The 25,022-nt window shown below is 39.0% G+C and overlaps 1 protein-coding gene across 6 annotated transcripts in view; it reads left to right on the top strand.

The window, feature by feature from the left end:
• Positions 1-23,007, top strand: part of LOC119140697 (splicing regulatory glutamine/lysine-rich protein 1-like) — a 50,875-nt gene extending 27,868 nt beyond the window's left edge. For 5 of the 6 annotated variants that reach the window (XM_037372229.1, XM_037372235.1, XM_037372233.1 and 2 more), the window contains 5 exons: positions 972-1,091; positions 11,240-11,767; positions 16,581-16,667; positions 17,494-17,629; positions 20,835-23,007. In XM_037372229.1, coding sequence (XP_037228126.1) covers positions 972-1,091; positions 11,240-11,767; positions 16,581-16,667; positions 17,494-17,629; positions 20,835-20,987 — 1,024 coding nt within the window. In that variant the 3' untranslated portion in view covers positions 20,988-23,007. The remainder of the gene's footprint in view (positions 1-971; positions 1,092-11,239; positions 11,768-16,580; positions 16,668-17,493; positions 17,630-20,834) is intronic. The other variant, XM_037372231.1, reaches the window with a different exon arrangement.
• The last annotated feature ends 2,015 nt before the right edge of the window (positions 23,008-25,022 follow it).

Here is a 25,022-nt window from a genome sequence, read left to right as displayed (position 1 = left end):
TTACCACTGTTACTGTCGGTTTTGAGAAAATGCCAATCTGATCTGTCGAGGCAACTTCATTACTAAGAATAAACTGTCCTTACCACTTCCCAGTTCTACTGTTTTATAAACTCCTTAAATTGCTTTCATCTCTATGATATAAAACTTATTCAAAGTCTTATTTGGACTAAATTGTAATTAATTTTCCCTGTAATTAGTTTGTATTTCTACACTGATACATGGAGCAAAGCTGTAGGTAAGAAGTGATTGCCTCTCCTCTCCTCTTGATATATGTTACTCTGTGCGTCTTGAGCTGCAGAAGACGGGTAGAGCTGGTATTTTTTTGTATCTCCCTGTTCTTCAGGATTTATTGAGTAATATACATGAATTTCTGTCTTTGGTAAGTTTAACTTCATCGTACTTTAACCTCTCAGGCAAAGTATCCAATTATGTGTTCTTTTGAAACTTAATGTTCAAATTCAGCTTTTAATTTTTCTTTTCCTATGGAATACGATCTTCCAAATATAGGGAATATTTTGGAAAAAAAAGAGTATAGTAATTTTTAAAAGTCTTGTTTTCTTCATCAAATCTGAGACTATACAATATAAGTTTATCAGAAGTCTTTAATTGGATTTCTATTGGAGTATCTGCACGTTATTTGCATTCCTTGTTTATTGTGTAGTAAATGCTCATTCCTTTTCTTTAGAACTCTTATAGTTCAAATCCATTTTTCAGAATATTCATGGGAGTCATTATGAAACATGAATATTACTTAAATGGTACATTGTTTAAAAGGAGGGCACGTGCACCTGGTGAAGCTTAAAGTATCCATATTTACAAAAATGTTGGTAGGCAGTATATTACTGAGGTGTAACTCTATATAATTTTATGTAGTGAGGCAAGATTTATGTGGTTTTTTTCCCCTTCTTGGTTGACCCAATTTTAATTAAGTTTCAATATTAAGTATTTTTCTTCTGGCATTGTTTGTATAGAAGTAGATCTGGCAACAGATTGCTCTCAAGACACAAGGACAGACACAGATCCAGAAGTCCCCTGAAAAAACGGTCTAGATCTAGGGAAAGGCAGAAGTCAAGAAGTCGTTCTCATTCTTGGTGAGTTCCGTTCCTAAGAAACAATACTGTTCTTTGCACAGAGTACAGAGTTTTTGAAAAAAATCTAGCAAACCTTTTAGGTGATGGCAAAGGATGGAATCTGTAAATGCTTTAGCCTGTCCCTAGGCTTTGTGGGAGAAAAGTATAGAAAGTAAATTTTTATGCTGAGGTGTACTGGTTTTGGCTGGGATATAGTTAATTTTCTTCATAGTAACTCATATGGTGCCTACAGGGGTTAAACCACAACACTGAGGTACCAAAGCTTTGATACCAATGTCCAAGCTGATCGAAAATAGGTAACTTTAATTGTCAGACTTTAACCAATGGATTAAGTATGTTCCATGTAGCCTGTGCAACACACAAAAAAAGTGGATGATGCTTCTTCAACCTTCTCAACAAATACAGATCTGATTCAGGTTGAACTTGATCCCACATTCTGAGAACATGTAAAAGTTTTTGTGCACGAACTTTTATTTTTGCCTTTGACTATTTCATATTGGCTATACACTGCTGTAGCACAAATGCATGTGTCTGTTATGTGGTATTATCACATGAAAAGGGGGTGGGGGGGGTAATCCTCTCGGCCCCAGGTGTTTGATCTGTCTATCAGGGCCCCAGGAAAGCAGAGGCCCTTGTGCCCAATCAGTCTGTCAGCATCCCATTATAGGGACCCTTCACTGAACAGTCTCACTGGATCAGAGAGCAATTCAACTGCCTTGTTCAGGGAAACACACCAACAGCATCAGGGGGACCCCTCAGCGGGTCTGCCCACTTTATTTGAATGTGTTACCCACTGCTGGCAGCTGCTAGCGCCCAGAAAGGACTAACACTAACAATTTACAGAATAACATTCTTTATTAATATGAAATCGTGACAAAGTAAGATTCGTGATTGCTGGCGATAGGGACTGTCTGCAAAAACAAGCTTGAAATGATACACAACCAAACTATATACAACTAAATTATGTGGCATATGAAGGCATGGACCCCAAGTCAGTGAAGAAGTGAGATCCTTTATTGTACACATAAGTGCTGGTTATATACAATCGCTTATCTATCCAAGCTCTGCCCTGGAATGTACCTACGTGCAGCAGAGCACCTGGGAATTTGTCTATGTGTAGCAAAGCAGTTGCTCATTACGAGCTGTTGCACGCTTGTGGTTTCACTGCCAAATTTGGCCACTTATCTGTACACTAAACAGTTCTGACAATTCAGCCTTGTTTCTCTACAAGGTCAACTTATTTTCGTCCCTTACAATTCCCCCCCCCCTTTTTTTTTTTTGTTAAATTGGATAAGGTTAAGGCTGTGTGAATTTGAACCGTCATAGCTTGATGGACAGCCCTTTGTATCATGGCTTGCATCAGGTTCATCAAACATGGTAGATATATAACAATGACCAAAACCCCTAGCAATGTAACAAACCCATAGATCACTATATTTTGTATCCAAGGACCTAATCCTGTGGTCCAATCCCAACCTTCAAAAGGATTCCATCCAGAAGCTTCCTTCAACTTATTCATCAAATCATGTAGCTGTTTCAAACTTTGATGAATTGACACAAATTATCACTCAAATTCTTACAGCACATTCCATCAAACTCCTCACATCTATGGCCATGATCTAGTAACAAAAAATTAATTGCAGCTCTGCTTTGCAAAGTAGCATGTCACACTGATTGTACATCAATCAATAATTTTTGAAGCATCAGACTAGTCGCATTAGTCTGTTTGCATTATTCTGGCTTGTTCTCTGGCTCATCGTTGGTAGGAGGTCCATGATCAGCTGGTCGAACAAGCCGAGCAGGGATCCACTGAGGCCCTTGATCTGTAGAGACACAAGCATACCCTTTCCCCCAACTTATTAATTCTACTGTAATGCTCCATTGGGTAGTTTCTGGGTCTTTGTAGCAGACCCAAGGCAGTTCCTGCCAAGCAGGACAAGAGAAATGTTTATGGTTGGAAGAGCAGTTTAAAAATTGATCACACATAGAGCTTTCCACAGTTGCTCCTGTGGTGAGGTACCCGGGCTATTCCCCCTTTTTTGTTTTTGCAGCATGTCTTTAAGAGACCGATGAGTTTGTTCAACAATGGCCTGTCCACTGGGCGAGTGGGGAATGCCCATCACATGGGTAATGCCACAATTTTGCAAAAACAGGCACGTGGGTTGCGCTATATATGCTGGGCTATTGTCGGTTTTATTTTGAGCAGGAACTCCCATGGTAGCAAAACAAGCAAGCCAATGACGGCACATGTCACACCTTTTCTCCCCGGTGTGAGCAGTGGCAAAAACATAGTGTGAAAAAGTGTCAACCAATACATGAACATATTTAAGATTCCCAAACGAGGGAATATGTGTGATATCAGTTTGCCAAATTTCTCGGGCTTGGAGGCCATGAGGATTAAGACTGGGATAAAGGGGTAAAGGGGTAAAGTTTTGACAGTCGGGACAGCCCCTCACAATCTCCCGGGCCTGTTCTTGTGTGAGGTGATACGAATGTTGCAGCACCTTAGCATTTTGGTGAAAAAAAAGTGATGTGAAAGCTTAGCCTGTTGATAAGCACTGGGGGTAACAACAGCCGTGGTAAAAAAGTCCGCCACATTATTGCCTTCAACAATGGGACCAGGCAATGAGGTGTGTGACCGCACATGTAAAACAAAATAGTCATGACAGCAATGCTCCAATAGGAACAAAAGATGCTTCAACAAAACAAATAACTGTTGGTTAGGAACCGTTTTTAAAAATGAATGTTCCAACCTACACACTATCCCTGCAACATATAAAGAATCTGCAACTAGGTTTAAAGGTTGTTGTCTAAACAATGTAAAGGCACGAACAGCTGCAGCTAACTCCACTATTTGTGTGGAACCAGTAACAAAGGTAATGTCCGAGTCCCAATGCCCTTGCTCATTTTTCCATGATACAACGGCCTTTCCCGAAGGTCCCCAGACATCAATAAAAACAGTCAGGGCATTTGGGATAGGTACATGAGAAATATGCAGTTTCAATTGTAAGGGTAAATCAGTTAAAGAGTGAAGCAATTTATGTTGAGGAATAGAAAAAGCAATGGTTCCACTGAAGTCGGCCAGAGCAGACTGCAGTGAGAGGCTTTGCTTAACCCAAAAGTCAAAGTCCTGCTTGGCCAAAGGCATAAAAATGGTGGCTGGGTCACAGGCCATAAGTTCCTGCAGACGATGTCGTCCCTTTTGAATGAGGAGCACCAACATGTCAATAAGAGTTGTCAGTGTTTTGGAAAAAGAGTGAGGCAAAAAGATCCACTCCAAAATTCTCAATGGATCCTGGTGTTCAGTTGCCCATTGAAACAAGATAGCAAAAGGCTGAAATTCATTATAAATCAAAACCAACAAACCAGGCAAAGTTAGTATAATGTGATGACTCTGATCCTCCTGTACGTTATTGGTTATGGTTTGCAAAGCCCTTTTGGCCTCAAAGGTGGAGTGTACATAGCGACAACAAATTAGCATCTCCTTTTAACAGGGTAAACAAAGGTGCCAGGTCTCGTGTAGTTATTCCCAGCTATGGTCACACCCAATTGATGGTACCCAGTAACTTTTGCAGGTCATTGAGGGTCCTGACATTTGTAGCAAGGCGTAGAGGTTGAGGAAGAATAGCTGTCTCAACAATTTTCCATCCGAGGTATTTCCATGGCACTTGAGTTTGGACCTTTTCCTCTGCTATACAGAGGCTGTCTTTGCTTAATGATGGTCTTAGGTCTATCACGGCTTGAGTGACCAATGAGGAGGATGATGCCGATGCCAAAGTGTCATCCATATAGTGGTAGATGAAAACCTGCAGGTACCTTTTGCGAACAGGACTGATAGCCTGCGCTACAACATTTGACACATGGTGGGGCTGTTTAACATGCCCTGTGGCAACACAGCCCAGTGAAAACGCATGGTGGGTTCCTGATGATTAATTGCTGGTACCCTAAATGCAAACCGAGGTGCATCGTCAGGATGCAACGGTATGGTAAAGAAACAGTCTTTAAGATCAATCACTATAAGTGACCAGGAGTCAAACAAGAACCTCGTTGTGCATTTGCCACTACCATTTGCTGTGACAAGGCAGCAGCAAGTAAATCTGCACCATGGACCTCGGTGCCAACGTTCTGGCAAGCCCTTATCATATCTGCTAATGAAGAGTTACGGTTCCAAAGAGGACACAAAACTCTTTGACATTCAGCATTTGCATTTTCAACTGCGAGTTGCATGAGAAGTAATTAATTGTTTGGCTTCTTCTGACTCTACTTGTTGAACTATCACATTTTGTAGGAGATCTAAAAAGTCTGTGTAAGGTTCTTGGGATCCTTGCCAGAGAGCCACAAACGAATGTTCAGGCTTTCCCCCAGGGACCTTTCTCAAGGAGGCAAGAGCTATCTGGGTGGCTTGTTCAAGTGCCTCTCTAGGTAATTGTACCTGTGCTACTGCAGCAGAATATCTGCCCTCCTCCATCAGTTCATCCATACCTATATTTTTCATGTTCCTTAAATTACCCATTGTCTGCATAGTAGCTCAGTCCTGGTACTCCGTTATCCAAACTGTATACTGTGGAGTACGAGGCACAGACTGCAAGGATTGTGAAGCAAAGACATTTATTGTTAGTTACAGCTTTTATAAGTTCATACTCTGTACGCGCGCTGGTAAAAGCTTTACTATTGGTCAAACTCTTGTCCATACGCCCAGCCGCTGTTCACTATCGGCTACTCTCTGCTGTTCATGCTGTTTCCTTTTCTTCTAGAGGTGAGATCACATTCCTCCTTTGTTTCTGTCTCATCCGGGTTTCTTCTCATACTCCCTCAATGTTATTTACCTCTTTGCTGCGGGATCACAGCTGCACATAGTCAAAGCAAGGCCACAGCTGCACATAATCAATGTCAAAACAACCCACTGTCTCTGTTCCCTACAGTATACTGCATAGAGGTGAGCATCATACACCACAGCACTTTCCAATCATATGGGGTCATAACATATCCTTCTGGAACAGCAGTGTACAAGTTCATGGTAAATGCCTGAGTCCAAAATCTTTAACTGAGCATCTGAGTTCTTTTACAGCTTCGTACAGGAGTTGCTCCCACACAGCTGGTCGCCCTGCCTGGTACTGGATGGGGAATGCACCGAGTAATTCCATATCTCCCTTTCGCATAGCCTCTTTTCTGCACTGATCTAAGGCACAGTAGTATACTTCAGACAACTCATCGGAATGTGACAACTCAGCCGGTTTTGCCTAAAGTGCAGGATCTGTGGGTGGGGGCGATTTCGGCTGTTTTGGTCCAGGCTCCTCGGTCATAGCATTAAATGGAGCCGTTGGCTCAGTTGGAGGCACAGGGATTACACCTGCATCGTTATCATCTAATGAGTAGAGATCTGGCTCCCTTTCTGGATCTGCTAAGCCTGGGTCGAAAGGATCATCAGGCTGGGGATCGTAATGCAAAGACAGCAGCTGCTGTTCTTTATCTCCGCTTGCTGTTGATGAGGCTGCCATGCTATATAATGTGGGAGGTTTGCCTCATTAACAGTCTGTAAGCGGCTAAGAGCCAAAAACACTTGCTGCTGCGTTATCAGCAAACTCTTTGATTTCTCATCATTTCGCTGTCCCAATTCATCCCTGACATGTTTCCATACAGTGATATTCAGCGTGCCCTCTTTTGGGAACCAAGAACAATTGTCTGGAGCCCATGCCAAGAGGGTTACAAGGGACAGCTGAGACAAATTGTCCCCATAAGTCTTTAAAATTTTCTGCAAAACATCCATATGATTTTTCTGTTCCCGTGTTAATGATTGCCCCATGGTTCCCAGCCACTCACCTGCCGTCCAGCAGTGGTGACAAGAGCACTCGTGTATCCACCTTCCCTGGTTCAGCTGGGCTATGCCACCAGAGTTGCAGTTTTTATCCCTCAAGTCCCTGTTCGGGCACCATTTGTGGCATATGAAGACACGGACCCCAAGGCAGTGAAGAAGTGAGATAGTTTAATGCATACATAAGTGCTGGTTATATACAATTGCTTATCTACCCAAGTTCTGCCCTGGAATGTGCCTACGTGCAGCAGAGCACCTATGTGTAGCAAAGTAGTTGCTCATTACGAGCTGTTCACACGCTTGTGGTTTCACTGCCAAATTTGGCCACTTATCTGTACACTAACAGCTCTGCCAATTCAGCCTTGTTTCTCTACAAGGTCAACTTATTTTAGTCCCTTACACTTAGGTGGGGATACCTGAATGCCCCAGTTTGCCGAGATAATTATTATTTACTTTGCAGGCTAGGTGGTGCAGATGACCTACCTAGACAGCAGCATTCAGTCAGCTGGAAAAGCCCATTAGTGACCAGGGCATCAGATGTTCTCCAAGCTGTTGCTGCAACTCTTATACTTCCCACAACTCTGAAAGTATCCACAGTTCATGATGTACTAAGAGGATCTTTCATCAGGTTTAACAGCTTCCATCCCAGATACTACAGGCAAAGGATGCCCAAATTACTAACCTAAGACAGTTACTAATAATGACACATTCGAACCCAAAGAAAGTATAGATTTGTTTTCTATTTTCTTAATAAAGTGAAAGACTTAACATCATGAAATTTGAAATTACTCTTGAAATCTTTTACGTTCTTTACAGGTATGCATAAGACATAGTGGGAGACTTCAGCTGCAAACTAAAATCTGACTTTCCACCAACAGAATTTACCTCTGCAGCTAGCTTCAGGTCCTGCACAGAGGAAAAGGGCATCAAATATATTTTATTAATTAATGTATATAACAAACATGTATAATATCTGTTGTATACAGTCTTTTTCCTATCCCTTTTTAACCATTAATCTCAGACTTTATACCTCTCTGTGCACTATCAAGCCTTGGACTACTTACTGCTCCGAAACTCTTTACTGCAGCCCACAAACTTTCACTGTTCCTTACAAATGAACCCATCCCTTCTCTGATGGGTGTTGGCTTGTGCACTATTTGCACCCTGCACAATGTATTCACTTCATCGGTGTGGTGCTATCTCACTTCCTCTCTCCCTCCTGTTCTACCACATAAATCTGAGAATGACAGATGGCAAGACTAACAATTAAAAAACCCTTTCTTTATGTAAGTACTCGGTGTTCTTTCTCTACAAGGTCAACTTATTTTCGTGCCTTACAAAATTATAATCACTAATAAAAGCTAGCATGAGTTAGTTATTTACCATGCATAAGATAAAGTTCTTATCCAATAGGCATCCATATGGGGGAGAAGATGGTTTCAGCCTGTCGACTGATCCTAGAAGTTATGATGGAATTTTCCCCCGACTTCTCCCCTCATCTGTCCATTTTTTATACTTCATAGTACATTGTATATTCATTCATCGTACACAGGATCGGTTACAAGTTTCTTGCTTCTAATGCAAATTAGTACGCATCCTCAGTACTACTGAAGTTCTCTGCTAACTATGCATGCTCCTCAAGTGGGATTTTGCCCTCTTTTTTTTTTGGGGGGGGGCGGGCTATATGGCTATATGAGTTGGAGGTCGCAATCTCCCACTACCATTATTATCTTTGTCCTATTTTCAACTACTTTTCTGTTGATGTCAGTGGATTGCAACACCTTTATCATCCTGTTGCCTCTCATAGCCAGAACTTTTCTCACTTGAAGGCTTCTTTCCATGTAATTTAGATAATGGTGTTCTTTTCACTACCTGGTCTTTGTTTCTCATCCTCCCCAAGGCTGACTCCCTTGATTAGAGGTCCCTTCATAACAACTTTAGAGAGTGAGTCAGATTGACCTAGCTTTGTGAACACTGAATCAGAGTTGGGTAATCCAGGAGTTTAGGCAACAATTCCCCCTGTTATTCAAGTCCAGGACTAATCCATTTCCATCACATTTAGGTGGAGCTTGAATGACTCTAGTCATACATATTGTTGTTACTAACTGGTATCATGTGCCCAGCGAGGTGTAGTAGTACCTTGGAGGCAGGTAACTTTGAGATGGAGGTGTGTGTTAGTATTACAATAAGATTATTTCATCTGAGGAAAGTCATTTCGCCACAGTGGTTGGCTCAGCCACGGACATCTCATGGATTCCTCATGTTACAACTGCTATGCAGCTTATCAGCTGTGTGGTGCCATCAAGTTCCCATTCCTGCAGGGAGCACTACAGAGCCTGGCCACAACATCTCCACTCCACTCCATCACTCCCATCAGCATGTGCTGAGCTGGCAGGATGTTTTGCTTAGGGAACTGTGGTGATGTAGATTCCATGCATGCCAACCATCCTGAAGGTGATAGCTGTATTTTACCCTACAAAGCTTTCTGTAATACTATGCTTCTATTAGCACCTAATTTTTCTCTAATTTCCCCCCTCAAGGTGATTTTCCCACAGGTATATTTACATTTCAGGATCTAATACATCTGTATTTTACCTAGTCTATTAATTTTTACGTTTGATTGTCTAATTATTGAACTGTGATATTCTAACAAGATTATTCTTGTATCTCCTTGGATGATAACTTAATTTTCCAAGGGATGAAATAGTGAATATTCACAAAACAAAAGTGCCTATGAAAGTATCTTCGTGAATAGAAGCCTCGGTACTTTTCTTTCTGTTTCATCTCTGTAATTCCCTGGAATCATTTAAAGGGAGTTTCATACTTAGGTTGGGCAGTTGTCTCTTGTTTTCTGTGGGGATAAGTTTTTTGGGAAAGAGAACTGTAGATCTGTGGACCGCGGTGGGAACAGTTGGGAGCAGGCTACATAGCTGGGCTTCATTGATGGATCCTTTTGACTCTGTTGCTGTCTGGAGCTTCTCGAGATATCTGTTCACTGGAAGGGGCAAGTCCAATGAAATCTCAGTGATAAATAACTGGAAGGTGCTTCTTGAGTCATTGTGAGACCCCTTGCTATTGCAGAGATTGTGTGCTGTTTCATCTTTATGAACTTACATTCCTTCTGTGAGACATCTAAAGAGGTACTTGCCCAAAACCTGATGGGAACCAAAGTCTTCAGGTCACAGACCATGAAACAAACCTACTATTTATTTGTAGCCAAGCACTTGTTCCAATGAAGAAAGGTGGGAGCTGTGTGTAGGGCCTTTCATGTCTGAAGGAGTCTCTTTGAGAATCTTTAAAAATCCTAGAATAGGTACCAATACCAATAGACAGCAACTTCTGTCAGTCTGGTTCTCTTGGACATGAAAAGGCCTGCTGATCAACTCTTGTGCTTTCTCCTGTTTCTCTGAACAATTGTTCATTTTTGTGTCCTAGAGGCAGGTCTAGGAGGCATGTCTCTCTTCCCTTTGCTAGAAAGGAAAGATGGTTCAGAGCCTCGCACTTCCAAATAATCCTTTACCAAAATGTAATCTTTTAGCCAAAGCTGTGATCTAATAAATTTTTATTTGGCTTGACTACTAGAACATCCATTTGAATTTTCCTCACTGTTTTTATGAATGTGTATCATTCTGCCTATCCCAAAGAAGCTGGCTTGTTCTGTTACTTTGCTTCTGTTTTTACTGTCTTACTAATTTTTCAGTAATTTTCAAATTCCTAATGACATTACAGATGATTGAATTGTCTTAGTTGAGTTTTGACCTTACATTTGCCTTTTGAGGGGAATTTGGTGAGATTTTATCCCTGTTTTTTCGTTTCTGTGTATTAAATGATGTTGGACTTCCAAGCAGTTCCAGGATATTTATGTGAGAGGACACTTTAAAATAAAAATAAAGACTTCTGTCTAGTCAGCTGTCGTTATTCACGTGGGGGTGGTTAATCTGAAGTCCATTTTATGTGGACATTCTTTTAGTAAAAAATGGATTTACAAATTGGAGACTTTGTCTCCTGACAAAATGCAGAAAATTTATGTATGTATAGTAACGTAGCTGTGAGGTAAAAAGACATATTATTTCAAAGTATAATAATATCACTTTGAAGATCACAGTTTGATTTGATTTTGGCCCCCCTTTCCCCAATTTGGTTTCCAAATTTTTCCTAGCTACATAGCCTCTCCCTCATGGTGAACAGGGGTGGAAAATTAAAATTTTGAGTAATTACTATTTTTCAACAGATATACATATTTTCTCTTGAACAATTAATGTATGCTAGAGTTAGTTGTAATTTTTATTGGAAAGTTCAAAGAGGAATTGATGGATTTGTGTTTGGCTTTTCACAGGGACAAAAAAAGAGACAAAGAAAAGGTCAAAGAAAAAGAAAAGGCCAAAGAGAGAGACCAAGACAAAGAGAAGGAGAGAAACCGGAACAGAGACCAAGAAAGGGAAAGAGAGCGAGATAAAGAGAGAAACAGGGATAAGGACAAGGAGAGGGACTGGGAGAGAGAGAAAGAGCGAAACAAGGATCGAGGGAGAGTCAGGGACAAGGATAAGGATAAATATAGGGACAGGGAAAAGGCCAAAGATAATGAGAAGGAAGAAGACAGGGAAGAGGTAGACCAGAACAAGGAAAAATATGATGTTGAGAAAGAGGGGGAGAAAGACAGAGAGAAGATTAAGGACAAAGAGGGAGATAAGGGCAGAGGGGACAAAGAGAAGGACAGAGACAAAGAAAAGGAAAAAGATGAGGATAAGGAGAAGAAGGAGCAAGAAAGTGAAAAAGAGAGAGATGATAAAAACAAGAAAGAGAAGAGATCCAGAACACCCCCAAGAAGCTATAGCTCTTCAAGAAGATCTCGTAGCTCCAGCAGGTTTGTTTAGAATTTTTTCATGTTTTTTTGGGCTTGTCAGTACAGTGACACACCATGAAAAATGTACATTTTAATTTTTATTTATCAACATCACTGTGTCACTAATTCAATTTGTATTCTTTCTGGTTTTGTAGATTTCCCTATAAGGTAATGTCTATTACAAAGAGCTCTGTATGATGCTTGATAGAAAATAGTTTCTTGTTGGGCAGCTGGTGCTTGCTTTTCACATAACTGTATAGTATAGTCCTTGAGGATAGTAAGTAGATGGTTCTTATGCCATTTCTCTGTGTTGAGGCCATCCAAAACATCTTTGTCCTGCTGAAAGTTTGAGTCACTGTTACATAGTTCCTTGGTTACTTACTGTACAGTGTTGGTCTGTAGAGCAATTTGTTGGGTTTATGAACAGTTGGGTGGTAGTATTTGCCACTTGGCTACCTTAAGGATGGCGAGTGATTAATTTTCTTGACTAGATGGCTGAACAGCAGGAAGCAAGCATGTCACTTGGCTGGCTAGCCGTTCAGAAAGTGAATGTATCTCAGTTGGAAGATAAGGATACCTTGTTTAGCTGGTTAGATGGCCAGATACAAGTAAAAATTAACATTCTTTAACCATGCTGATAGTAAACAGGAAAGCAGTCAAGGTTAATCTAGCTGTTGTTTTTGCCTCTGAGGGAAGGTAAACTGCGTAGAAGTCTGGATAAATTCAGTACAGCAAAAAGAGGCTGTGAGATAATTAGCTCTGTAAGTGGACTAACTTAGGCATATTCCAAAAGTGTTGCAGCTAACTGAAGCTTTGGTGGAAAAAGTACTTTCTGAATACCTCAACAGAGTTCAATAATATTGCGTGTCAAATTTAGATACCAAATTTTATCTGTTACCTTGAGAGAATGAAATGCTGGATGAATTGGGAAAAGTTCTATGTATTATAATCACTTCCCTGGACAAAAGCAAAATTTCCATAGCCCTCAAAATTCAGGAGTTCATGGTTCATATAATGCAGAAAAAGCTGTAATGGTTTCTGAACATTCTGTTTGGGTTATATGAAATGTCCATGTTGTTTTGCAGGTTTATGGGCAAAATACTGTGGTTTCTTTAAGCATATGCAGCAATGTTAGCATTATTTCATGGGTTGAATAGCTGCACAGAGTAGAAATAGTTCTGTTAGCTTTGAAAACATAACATTTTATGCTTGTATGCCTCAGGAGTATTGAATTAGATAAGTAATTGTGCTGGGTTGACCTTGGCTGTATGCCAGGTGCCCACCAAGTTGCTCTATCATTCCCCCTCCTCAAATAGACAGGGGGAGAAAAATATGAAAGACTCATGGGTCAAGATAAGGACAGGGAGAAATTGCTCACCACTTACCATCACAGGCAAAAAAAAATTGACTTGGGGAAATTAATTTAATTTATTGCCAATCAAATCAGAGTAGGGTAATGAGAAATAAGAACAAATGAACTCATAGTACAAAACCCTACTTTGATATGAAAATAATTTGTTGTATAGATGCCATTAAACAGGCACAGTGTTCTTTTTGAAGATGTAGGATGAGAGAAATACATAATTTTTTATACGTATCCGTCATACAAGGAGAGGCAGAAAGGGCTGGGATTATTTAGCCTGGAGAAGAGAAGGCTGAGGGAGTATATCAGTCCATGTTGAATACCTGATGGGAGAGTGTGAAGAAGATGAAGCCCAACCCTTTTCAGTGATGGCCAGTGACAGAGCAAGAGGCAATGGGCATATGTTGACATATGGGAAATAAAAGTTTTTTCTAATGTTTAAATTGTGTGTTTTCTGGGCAAACTGGAATCAGTTGCCCAGAGAGATTGTGGAGTTTCTATCCTTGGAGATATTAAAAACCTGACTGGACATGGCCCCAAGTAACCTGCTCTAGTTGATCCTGTTTTGGAAGGTTGGGGATCTGGACTAGGTGGTCTCCAGAGGGTTCTTCCAACCTCAGCAATTCTGTTATTCTGAAAAGTATTTGTCAATAGGTTGGGCTACCAGGTCCTGGTTAGTTTGTATTTCAGGGTGTCTGTTTCCTTTGGTGATTGACTTAGCCTAGTTGAAATGGTTACAAACCATTCATTCAGGAGAAGATTACCCAGCAACCTGGCATTTCAGCTGTCTGGATTTACACTGCAGTGTTGAGTTGAGACCATTTTTGAAGATGAAGATCCTTTTTCTGAAGAGTGTAAAATATTGTAATAATAGTCTTCTTTTTGGAGAAGAGGTAGAGGTGGAATAGAACATACAGGACCTTCTAAGAACTAGATGGCAGCTCACCATGTTTTACTGACAAACAGCATGCAGGTACTAGAAATCAGATGGCTATTTTTGATTCCTAGCTGAAGAAAGAGACACAGACCAGAGGAAGAGGAGAATCAGGATCCTTTTGCAAGAGACATCTATAGGCTAGCAAAAGATAGGTAGACTTTGTCCAAAGACTTCTTGATGGCTGAACTGATATCTTCCTTCATAACCCAGTAATGGCCCAACCTGAAAGTGGTAATATCAATTCCAGTCAGTCTTATCCATTAAATATTTTTTGTCTGGGATTTTTTCTTAATTTTTTTCTTTTACCTAAACAAGGCAGAGAGACTCCATATATTCAACTGGCAATTTCTGGTGGCATTAGCAAGGCTCAGATTCCATCAGGGTCAAAACCAAAATTTGTGCCTTAATTGGAGACAGAATATGAAGAGGCTGAAAGCTACCTGTCTTTAATCATAGAATGGTTTGGGTTGGAAGGGACCTTAAAGATGTAGTTCCAACCCCCTTGCTATGGGCAGGGACACTTTCCACTAGACCAGGTTGCTCCAAGCCCCATCCAGCCTGGCCTTGAACACTTCCAGGGATGGGGCATCCACAACTTCTCTGGGCAACCTGTTCCAGTGCCTCACCAGCCTCACAGTAAAGAATTTCTTCCTAATATCTAGTCTACATCTACCCTCTTTCATCTTAAAGACATTCCCCTCTGTCCTATCACTACATATCCTTGTAAAAAGTCTCTCTCCAGCTTTCTTGTAGGTTCCCTTTAGATACTGACTGGAAGGCTGCTACAAGGTCTTCTAGGAGTAATTTTGTGTATGAATTAGAGACACGGGATCACTATCAAAGTTTTCAGACTTCTTTTTCTTAAATTTTGCTGTATTAGTGTTGCTTAAGAGTGTTAATAAAAACAGGTGCACAAAAATCTTTGTATAGATAAATGTAACAGAGGTAGGAATGCTGTCAGGCAGCTTGAAATATGAAAAGCAGAAACTGAAAATTATTTTTAATGCATAAACAGTTTCTAGTTTGAACACAATTACTAGGGCACTTGGTTGCTCACAGATATGTATGCAGGAAAACAAAATAAAGTGGGGATGTACTCAATATAGACCAAGTGGGAGCATTGTCAGAATAATATATTCATTTCCAGTACCTCATTTGAAAAAAGGTGATGATAAATGTGAGGTGCGTGTTAAACAGTGAATGATCAATGATTGTGGGTTTTTTTTCCCTGTGATTTTGAGGCTACTTTTTGTTTTGTTTTGTTTACCAAAGGTTGTATCAAACTTAAGAGCTTGCTGATCAAAATAGTTATGAACTTTTGTCCTGTGTAGCTTCAGGAGGTCAGGCTAGATGATATTGTTAGAGTATGAATCCAGATAGTGATACTAGGTATATCTTAATATATCCTTTTGTAATTTATCTAATAACTGTTGTTTTCTTGGTCTTTCTAAATATTAAAGAAATTAGGTGTGAATTGGAAAAGCTGGTATGCATAAGTGTAGGGTTTTTGCTGTATCTTAAAGTGCCCTGTAAATTAGTTTTTAACTTCCCTGTTTTTCTTTGATGGTTCTTCTTGTCTGCTTTTCTTGGTCTATGAAGAGGTGATAGGAAAGAGTCATCTTACTTTGACAGAGATAGGTTCTATGTTTACACTGAATCACAGAATCACAGAATGGTCAGGGTTGGAAGGGACCTCTGCAGATCATCTAGTCCAACCCCCTGCTAAAGCAGGTTCACCTAGAGCAGGTTGCACAGGATCACATGAAGCTTTACTTGCTCAATTTTTACTTTATTTTAAGATGTGTCTCAGTATGTTTGCAACCAGTTGTTTAATGTTCTGTTGTTTGAGTTCAGGCTCCATAACAGCAACTTCAGCACATTCCATACATCTGTGTAAAACAACTGTTTTGTGAAATACTAGAGCTCTTTAGTGTGTTATAGAATGATACATAGGTTTGCTGAGCATGGACTGCTAGGAAAACAATTGATATTAACTTATTTATTTTGATTTTGACAACAGTTTGAGCTTCATTTTGCTCTGTTTGCTTCTAAACCAATAGGAATGCTAGCTCATGTATTCAGGAATTAAACTTCAGTCACACTGAACTGAAATTCCAAGGATCTTAAGCTTGTAATGTTGTTTTAAAGTTTGTATTGCTCAAGTTATGCCTTTTGTTTTAATGTGGATTTAATTGGATTCTTTTCCTGACTGAAGAAACTCTTACTTAATACAGGATTAGTGAATTCAGTGTGTTTTCATTATCAGGTATAAGCATATGAAGATAAACATAAAACTAAAATCTGAAAGGACACAATTTTTCCCCTACTTCCCACTTCCATTCTCCCCTTTCCCATCAAACTGAAACATGAAAGTTTTTTCTTTGTACAGTTCATATATTATTGGTGATATATAATGTTAAATTCAGTGATATTTAATTAGTTATGTCAGACCATTTTAAGAGCTTTCTGGTTTTATGCAGTTCCTGAGTTTATTTTTTTCTTCTTTGGTGATCTTCAATTTCTTGGTCCTCCAGAGAAAGGCGTAAAAGGAAGAGTAGAAGTCCTTCCAAGTCTCCTAAAAGAACAAAAAGAAAGTCTTCACAAACTCCTTCTCCAAGAAGGTCAGTTTGATGTAAAACATAAAAGTTAATGAGCAGTAAAGGAGCAAAGAGTTACAGTATTTCTGTTAAATTGAAATGTGATAGAGATCAGTGTTATGAAAGGAGCTAAGTCAGTTTGTGTTTCTTCTGGGTTGGTTTTTTTTTTTTTTTTTTTTTGCTATGCAAGAAGCTCTTTAATAATAATTTTCTAAGGAAAAGGTCTGTTTTCCGATAAACAGAACACTCAAAGGTGGATGCAGATACATATATTGAAAACTATTTGGGAAGTATTTTCATTGGTTTACTGCCTTTTCACTAGTCATCTCAGATAATTTCAGTTGGTCAGTATGATTCAGTTATAATTTAAAACAGAACAAAAAAGACCCTTCATGTATTTGATTTTTGGTATGCTTTCAACTGGAGAGTTTTAAATCTTAGTGATACAAATTTGCTTCAAATCAATAAAAGCCCTTCATTGGATATAGATTAACTTGGTTTTCTCTTTGCAAATACCATGTGTACTGAACACATTCTTTAGCTCTCTTCCCTTGTCTTTCTGAAGAGGTTTTTGTTAGGTTTTAGTTTTTGGGTGTTTTTTGGGGGGGTTGGGTTTGGGGTTTTTTGGGTTGGTCTTTTTTTTTTTTTAAATCCCCCAAATGAGAGTTTAATTTGCAGTTAAATGGTTTGAGGGTGACTGAACCTTTCTGAAGGAAAGCAAACCAGGATACTAACATTCTTAGTTACTGTACTGTGCAATTTATTGTACAGTATACTCAATGTATGCATTGGGAGTACATTTGTTGCTGTTGGATCAAATTCTGATTTGAGTAAAAATTTTCTTAAACAGAAACAAGAAAGAAAAGAAAAGAGAAAAGGATACAAATAATGAAAGAAGAGAAGGGGAACACTCTACCTCCAAGAAAAAAAGTAGTAAAGAAAAAGAGGGAAAGGAGAAATCTGACAAAAGCACCACTACTTTCAAGGTAAGAAGCTGTGTGACCAAGTGATAAGTGGAGTGCTGCAAGTAAAATGATTATTGGAATTCCCTCCTTCTTTTTTCTTTCTCTTCCTCACCCTTCCCCCCCCCCTCCCATTTTCCTTATCCAAATTATTGCCACTGGAGTTTAGGTTTTGCTAGTTGGAGACATGAAAGTCATTCTCCAGTTGATGTTAGCAGGCCAGTTGGAGAAGTCTGTGTTTGAACTTTACTGGACCTATAGGAGCTTGTGTGAATAGGTTACAGATACACTTTGTTTTATTTTTGCTCTCTGTTCTGTGCCATATGTTAGGAGTTAGCTGTAAAATATCAGTAGAAGGCTTACAAAATGTCCATTGAGTTCATTTAGCCCATGACTTTGAACTCCCTCTGTTATGGTGGTCACTCAGAATAGGAGAGGTGGTGTGTTCTGTGGAGTTATCAGGCACCAAAGCCAGTGTTGCAGCACTCTCCAAGCTATCAAGCTGCAACAAGGCCTTTTACCATCTCATCCAACATACTCTTCATACAGTCCCTCTACGTCCTTGTCTTCCCTCATCCAGGGCCCACTCTCTCTTCTCTTGTGTCTTCCTCTCCTACTTCTTCCTCGGCTGCTCTCTCTTCATTGGCTGCCCAACCACTTAACAGAACCAGCCACAGCTGCACCTTATCTACATCGACCAACCCACCGCCCCTGAAGCCAACCCACAGTTGTATATTATCAATGCTAATTAGCCCAGCTTCATTCCACTACACTTAGGTTGGATCACTGCTGCATTTGCACTGCTTCTTGTAAGGCTTGTCTTCCATTGGTTCAGGTGGTTCCTGCTACAGTCATTTCTATAACATGCAACTCAAATCATGGGTTACAACAATTTAAAGGTATTTCCATTACAATCTCCACCCCTCGTCCCTTTGGGCCAGCCTGTAGGTTTTAACATTACAATGAACTCCTCCCCTTGCCCCTGCTCTGGCTTGGACTTATCCACAGACTGCTGTCCCTTAGGGGTATATCTGCTTCAAGTGGAGTCTTATGATGAACCATTGTCTCTCCAGGGGTATACCTGCTTCAGCATGGACTTATCCACAGCCACAGTTGCTTTGAGGTACACCTATTCCAGTGTGGCCTTCTCCATGGGCCACAATGCCTTCAGAGATATACGTGCTTCAGTGTGGCCTTACTCACAGCTACAGTCCCTTCAGAAGTAAATCAGCTCCAGCATGGCCTTATCCCTGGTCACAGTCCCTTCAGGCCTGTACCTGCTCTGTCATGGGCTTATCCATGCCCACACGCTTTGAGGTGCTCCAGCATGTCCTCACACACAGCCACTGATGCTTCAAGGTGTACCTGCTGCAACATGGACTTGCCCTTGAGCCAAAATTCCTCCAGAGGCATATCTGCTGCAGCACAGACATAACCATGGCCACAGATGCTTTGAGATAGATGTACCTGCTCTGGCATGGGCTTTTCCATGGCCACAGACACTTTGGGGTGTCCTGCTCCCACATGGGCTCATCCACAGGTCACAGTCCTATTGACTCAAGTTCACACTGGAGTTCCAGCCTGTTCAGTACAGCAGCACAGAAACAGCAGCGATGCCCTGACTGTCTGCCAGCCCTGATGCATCATCATTGCTGTTATCAGAATGTTCCCGGGCACAGCACAGTAAAATGATAACCAGTACAGCGGTACAGCAGGCAGCAAAAGCAAAAAGCAGCCAGTAACAAGCACTAGACTCTAAGGCAAGCACAGAAACCTGCCCCTTAATAATTAAACAGCAATAACAGCTATAGATTTGATCTAGCACATTCCAATCAAATCTGTCATTATCTTGAACCCTTCAAGCCCCACGTTGGGTGCCAAAAAGGACTGTTGTGGTTTAACCCTGGCCGGCAACTAAGCACCACACAGGCGCTTGCTCACTCCCCCCACAGTGGGATGGGGGAGAGGATCAGAAGAGAAAAAAGTGAGAAAACTCGTGGATTGAGATAAAGACAATTTAATAGGTAAAGCAAAAGTCACACACGCAAGCAAAGCAAAACAAGGAATTCATTCACTACTTCCCATGGGCAGGCAGGTGTTCAGCCATCTCCAGGGAAGCAGGGCTCCATCATGCGTAATGGTTACTTGGGAAGACAAACACCATTGGTCAGAACATTCCCCCCCTTCCTCCCCCAGCTTTTATTTACTGAGCACGACATCATATGGTCTGGGATATTCCTTTGGTCAGTTGTCCTGGCTGTGTTCCCTTCCAGTTTCCCATGCACCCCCAGCCTACTCACTGGTGGGGTGGTGTGAGAAGCAGAAAAGTCCTTGATGCTGTGTAAGCGCTGCTCAGCAATAACTAAAACATCCCTGTATTATTAACATTGTTTTCAGCACAAATCCAAAACATAGCCCCATGCTAGCTACTAAGAAGAAAACTAATTCTATCCCAACCAAAACCAGCACAGGCTGTCAAGCTGAAAAGATTATTAATAAACTTTCACTCTGCAGTTCAGCCTCTCCCTGGTTGCTTTTGTCTTGGGCTGCATATTGGACTCTGCAGGAGTAAAGTTGAATATTTAAGGAATAGTATGGGATTTTTCCCTTGCAAAATAGAAGGTGGTGTGAATAAGAAAAGAAACATCTTCAAATTGTTTAATCTTAGAATTTTAAAAGCAGCATGCCTTTAAGGAGTAGTTTGTAGTACTCAATTATTCTATCTACTTTTATAAAACAGCTGATTTAGGTGACTGTCCATATACTTAGGTAATTGTCTTACCAAAGAACTATCTTAAAATTTATCAATTACCTGACAAAAAAATATGAAAGAAAAATTTTAATCCTGTTTTATTCAAAATATATGGTGAAATCTTAATTTTTTGAACCATTTCTCATAGATCCCATGATACTGTTTCTTCTGTTTTACCTGAATATTAATGATAAAGACAGATAACTTTATAGCAATGATTTCTTGGTTGACGTGTTGTTATGATTGCCTAACTTCAGCCAATTGAAAAGAAAACTTTTTTTGGGAAAAAAAAAAAAGAAAAGGTGACATCTCTATTCTGAAAATTGCTGAGACAAGATAAGTGTGTAAAAATTGAGGCAATCAAAATACCAGGAGTTGGTTGGAAGTAATATCCTGTGATGTAGAGTATGATTTTTTTGTTTGTTTATTGTTGGGTTTGGTTGGGGTTTTTTTGTAAAATAATTTTATCTTTGGTAGGACAAACATCACACTAAAGAAGATCTGAATTCAGAAACTGACAAGGAAGTAGGCAATAGAGATACGCAAGAGACAGATGAAGTCAAACTACAACAGAATGGGAACTGTCAGCCAAATGATGAAAACCTCTCAATTAAAATGGAAGAGGTTTAAAGCAAAGAATGGACCTATGACTCAATTAAGGAATGAAATCCAAAGCTTCTTATTTCTCAGAACAAGGAAGAAAATGTCAAAGCAATCAGCCTGAATATGGTGATAGTACTAGTAGATCTTCCAATTCTTGTGATAGCTTTCTTGATTTCTTGCTGTAAAGCAAGAGAGCACAGACCAGTAGTTATACCATGAAAAGTCAGATGCCATCAGAACTATTCATCTCTGAAAATCCATGCATTTCCATGATGGCTGTACTAATTTTTAAAATGATTTATGTTAAGTTTTGCCATAAGCTGTTACAAATACATAGAAACTAAAAGATGTAAACCTGTACTATCCAAAAAAAGCTGAAGATATGCATTTAAGGTTGTTTAAAATACTGCTTGTTGATGAATTTTGTATTGTTTTACTTTATGGGTTAAAAAACTCACAAAAACTTCAGTGTGTACTGTTTGATATGCTTGGAAAAGGTGCATAAATATACTCTTTATTTTGTTATAAATTAAAACTATAGAAAAATGTTTTTTAAACATAAATGCAGTTTTATGGTTCTTATTTTAAATGCCCGATGACTAGTTTGTTTTTCATTTGTTCACTGCTTGAGATTCTTGGGTTTTATTTAAGACAATTTCTCACTAATATCCCTAAAAATAATATTTCTTTTAAAGTATTTGAACAATGCATGTTACTTTTCTGTTCCAAAAAGGAACATTGCCGTGTTATAGATAATAGGTTAGCTTACTGGGTTATTTTGGAGTTGGTTTGTTGTTTATTTTTGTCTTTATAGAAGTGAGCACATCTGCATGATATTATTACAACCTACAGCTTTGTTTTGAGCCGTACTGTGTATGTTCAGCTGTAAATAGTACAGGTGCCATTATGAAAATAATTTTTTCTTATTTGTTTAAAAAAAATATGGGACCGCAAGCAGAAGCTTTAGTGCCTTCTTAAAATAATGTGGTATCTTCTAGAAATGTATATGTGCTATTACTCATTTTCAGTTAAATCTTATATGATCTCTATTGCCATTTTGCCACCACCATGCTGTAGACAAGAATGCAAGTGATTTGTCAGAATGATTGATTCACTTGTTAAAATACTAAAACTCCATTTTTACTTCTGTTTTTTATTTTTAGAAGAGATTTATAGGTGAAAGCAAAGGTGCATTTTGGGGACAACCACTGTACAAAAGTAGTAGCTGGATACAAAGCATTTTCTGATCACCTGCATCAAAGACAGCCCTTTAGAAATTTAATCTACATTTGGGTGGCCTTAATTGTAACCTCTCCATCATAATCTCTAATACTTGTTGAGTGATATAAAAGGAATCATATGCAAAGTTGAGGGGATAAATAATTTGGGCAAAAAAATCTAATTTACATAAGAGTTATATGGTAGAGATTCTTTTTTCATTCTTTAAAGAGAAAGCATGTAAGAAAAGAATGACAAAGCAAATACTTTTGTCAAGGTAAAACATGGCTTGTGCTCTCTGAACTAATTTAATCAGTTTCATCATTGTAAGATTTCTTAAGAGTCATACCTTTAAAATTTATACCTAAAATCAAGTAGATTATTTTTTAATACAACTTAATACAATCAACTGACTTCATTGCCTTACCTCATGGGAAGTGTTATTTCTTTCAGTTAAAAAAAATCTTAATAGCATATCAGCTATTTGCAACACAGTTTGGCTGTGAAGCTGCTTAATCACTCTTTTTTTTTTTTAATAGGATTTTATGTTCTTGCTACTGTGTACATTTAAGGCTATAGAAAATGCTTTACTATGTAAAGTATAGACAGTCATTTCTGTGATGTTTAAGCCACATGCTGTTGACTGGTAAACAACTTATTCTGATAAAAGAATGGCAAATCTGTATGCTTATAGAAAGACTGTGAAGGATTGTGTCTTACAACAACAGCTGTCTTATGATGTGTAAGTAGCATAGAGTAAAGAGATTCTTTGTATACTTGTTATTTTTGGTACCATTTCACTAATAAAATTTAAGTATTTTAGAGGGAAGTTTCTGCTATTACATACTTTTAGTTGATCTGGTCTTATTCAGGCAGCTTCTTTGATTTGAAATGTGGATACAAGTGAAAATATACATGTGTTATTTAGAATATCTTTGAAAAACTAAGTTTCTCCTTTGAGAGAAATTAGAGTTCTTGCAGTGTATCACGTTTCAGCTGAGATGAGTTTGTTTTCTGGAGTTATTTTATCCTGAAATTGAATAGCTCTATTATATAGTGGTTAAAGAATATGTAAAGGATTGCGTACAGTTAGCTAAGAAACATGCCTTACGAAAATTAATAGTTAAGGATGGTAGCCTTACTAGCTAACTTATCACGTGTAAGTCAATATGCAGCACATTGTTATATTGTATGTGAATTAATGGTTCCCTTACAAAAATTTTTTTAAAGGCAAACAAACAAAAAAAAGAAAATGCACCAAGCACATAAATTTCCTCCCTACCCCACCCCAACTCATATTTTCTTACAAATGCTGTATTTTCTCATTTTGCTTTGTAAATACTGTGCAAATCTCTAAAGTATTTAAGTTATATCTATTCATATTAGGTGTTTTATGGTTCCCCTCTTCCTAAAAAGCCACCACTGGAGAACTAATATTCTGCAAAATGCCTATCTCTGCAGAGGGTAGCTCATTTTGAAACCAGCAGCATAGCACAATAATAAAGTTCCTGCTTGCTCCGCCATGATAATGTGCATCATCTATTAAATGTGTACATCTTCCACTGGAAGCCCATTGCCTTCATTGTTAATAAGTTTGCATACTGTGCTGCCATGTCAGGTTGTTTGGTTTTGCACTGTATAAATGAGATGAAATTGAGTGGAGATTTTGAGAACAGTGTATGATAGCTGCATTGTTTTAAATGTAATTTCATTTTAATCAGCCTTTATTTGAAAATGTGACCCATAATTGCTCAGAAAAGTGATGATATGGTGCTATTTTGCTAAGACCGTGTAAAGCACTTACATGGAAGCTTCCATTAGCAACCACAGTTATTTCACGACAGTGTTTCTGGAAAGCAGATAGGATTTTTCTTTGGATTTTAAAATAAAAAGGTAGCAGAAGACAGCTGCTGGTGGATGAAGCAGGATTCCAAGCTCAAAATAGAAGTGGCTGTGACTTAGATAAATTCATTTAAGTAAATGGTAAACCCAGCTGTGAGGGATGAAATTTTTCTTGCAAACACTGTTAGTAGTATGGTGTGTGAAAAATAATAAAAAAAAATCAACATAAAAAAACCCCAAACACCCCCTCCCCCAAAAAATCCCCAAACAAACAAACCAAACCCAAAACAAAACTCAACCAAAACTAAGAGGGGGAAAAAGCATTTAAGCTGGAAACTAGAAACATCTGAACAATGCCTGAGAAATTGGTGAGATATGGGTTCTGCCTGCTAATTTCTTTAATTGAAATTTCAGATAGATACATCTGAACCACCTTTAAATTAGATGGCTAACAGTGGTAACCTACATACAGCTTGGATTCTGAAATGAGCTGACTGTGGCACCAGAATGTATTTACTCTGCTGTTAAGGTAAATTCTGTCGTCTGAAGCATGCTTGTCGTTGTTTGCTAGTGTTCTCCAGTCCAGTTACATCTAAGGCAATACCTGAAATTATTTTGAAACTCTGCAAATCAATTTGTTATGTGGTAGTTTATCTGTGTTGCCCTTAGCCTGAACTGGTATTTTGTAGTAGTTCTTAGATTTAGGAATTTCGGTTTTGTTTTTTTTTTTTTTCTTTTGGTCTAAGGAAGAGATAATAAGTAAAGGCTGCTTTGTATGATACAAATGTTTATATAATGCATACTTGTCCTTATTACTGTGACCAGTTTTGGGGTTTTTTTATTAGTGTGTGATTGTTGCAAGCAGTAATGACATAGTGATGTGTGTATCTTCTACTTTTAGGTCTGAAACATCTCTGCATCACTGTTTTTTTGTTAGTTTGTAATGATTTTTTTTTTTTGTTAGTTTGAAAATTGTGTTATAATGGTAAACCAAATAATATT

This window comes from Falco rusticolus, chromosome W (assembly GCF_015220075.1).
Source record: "Falco rusticolus isolate bFalRus1 chromosome W, bFalRus1.pri, whole genome shotgun sequence".
In the NCBI taxonomy this organism is placed as follows: domain Eukaryota; kingdom Metazoa; phylum Chordata; class Aves; order Falconiformes; family Falconidae; genus Falco; species Falco rusticolus.
The sequence above is the reverse complement of the archived record's forward strand: the minus strand, read 5'-3'. Positions and strand labels throughout refer to the sequence as shown.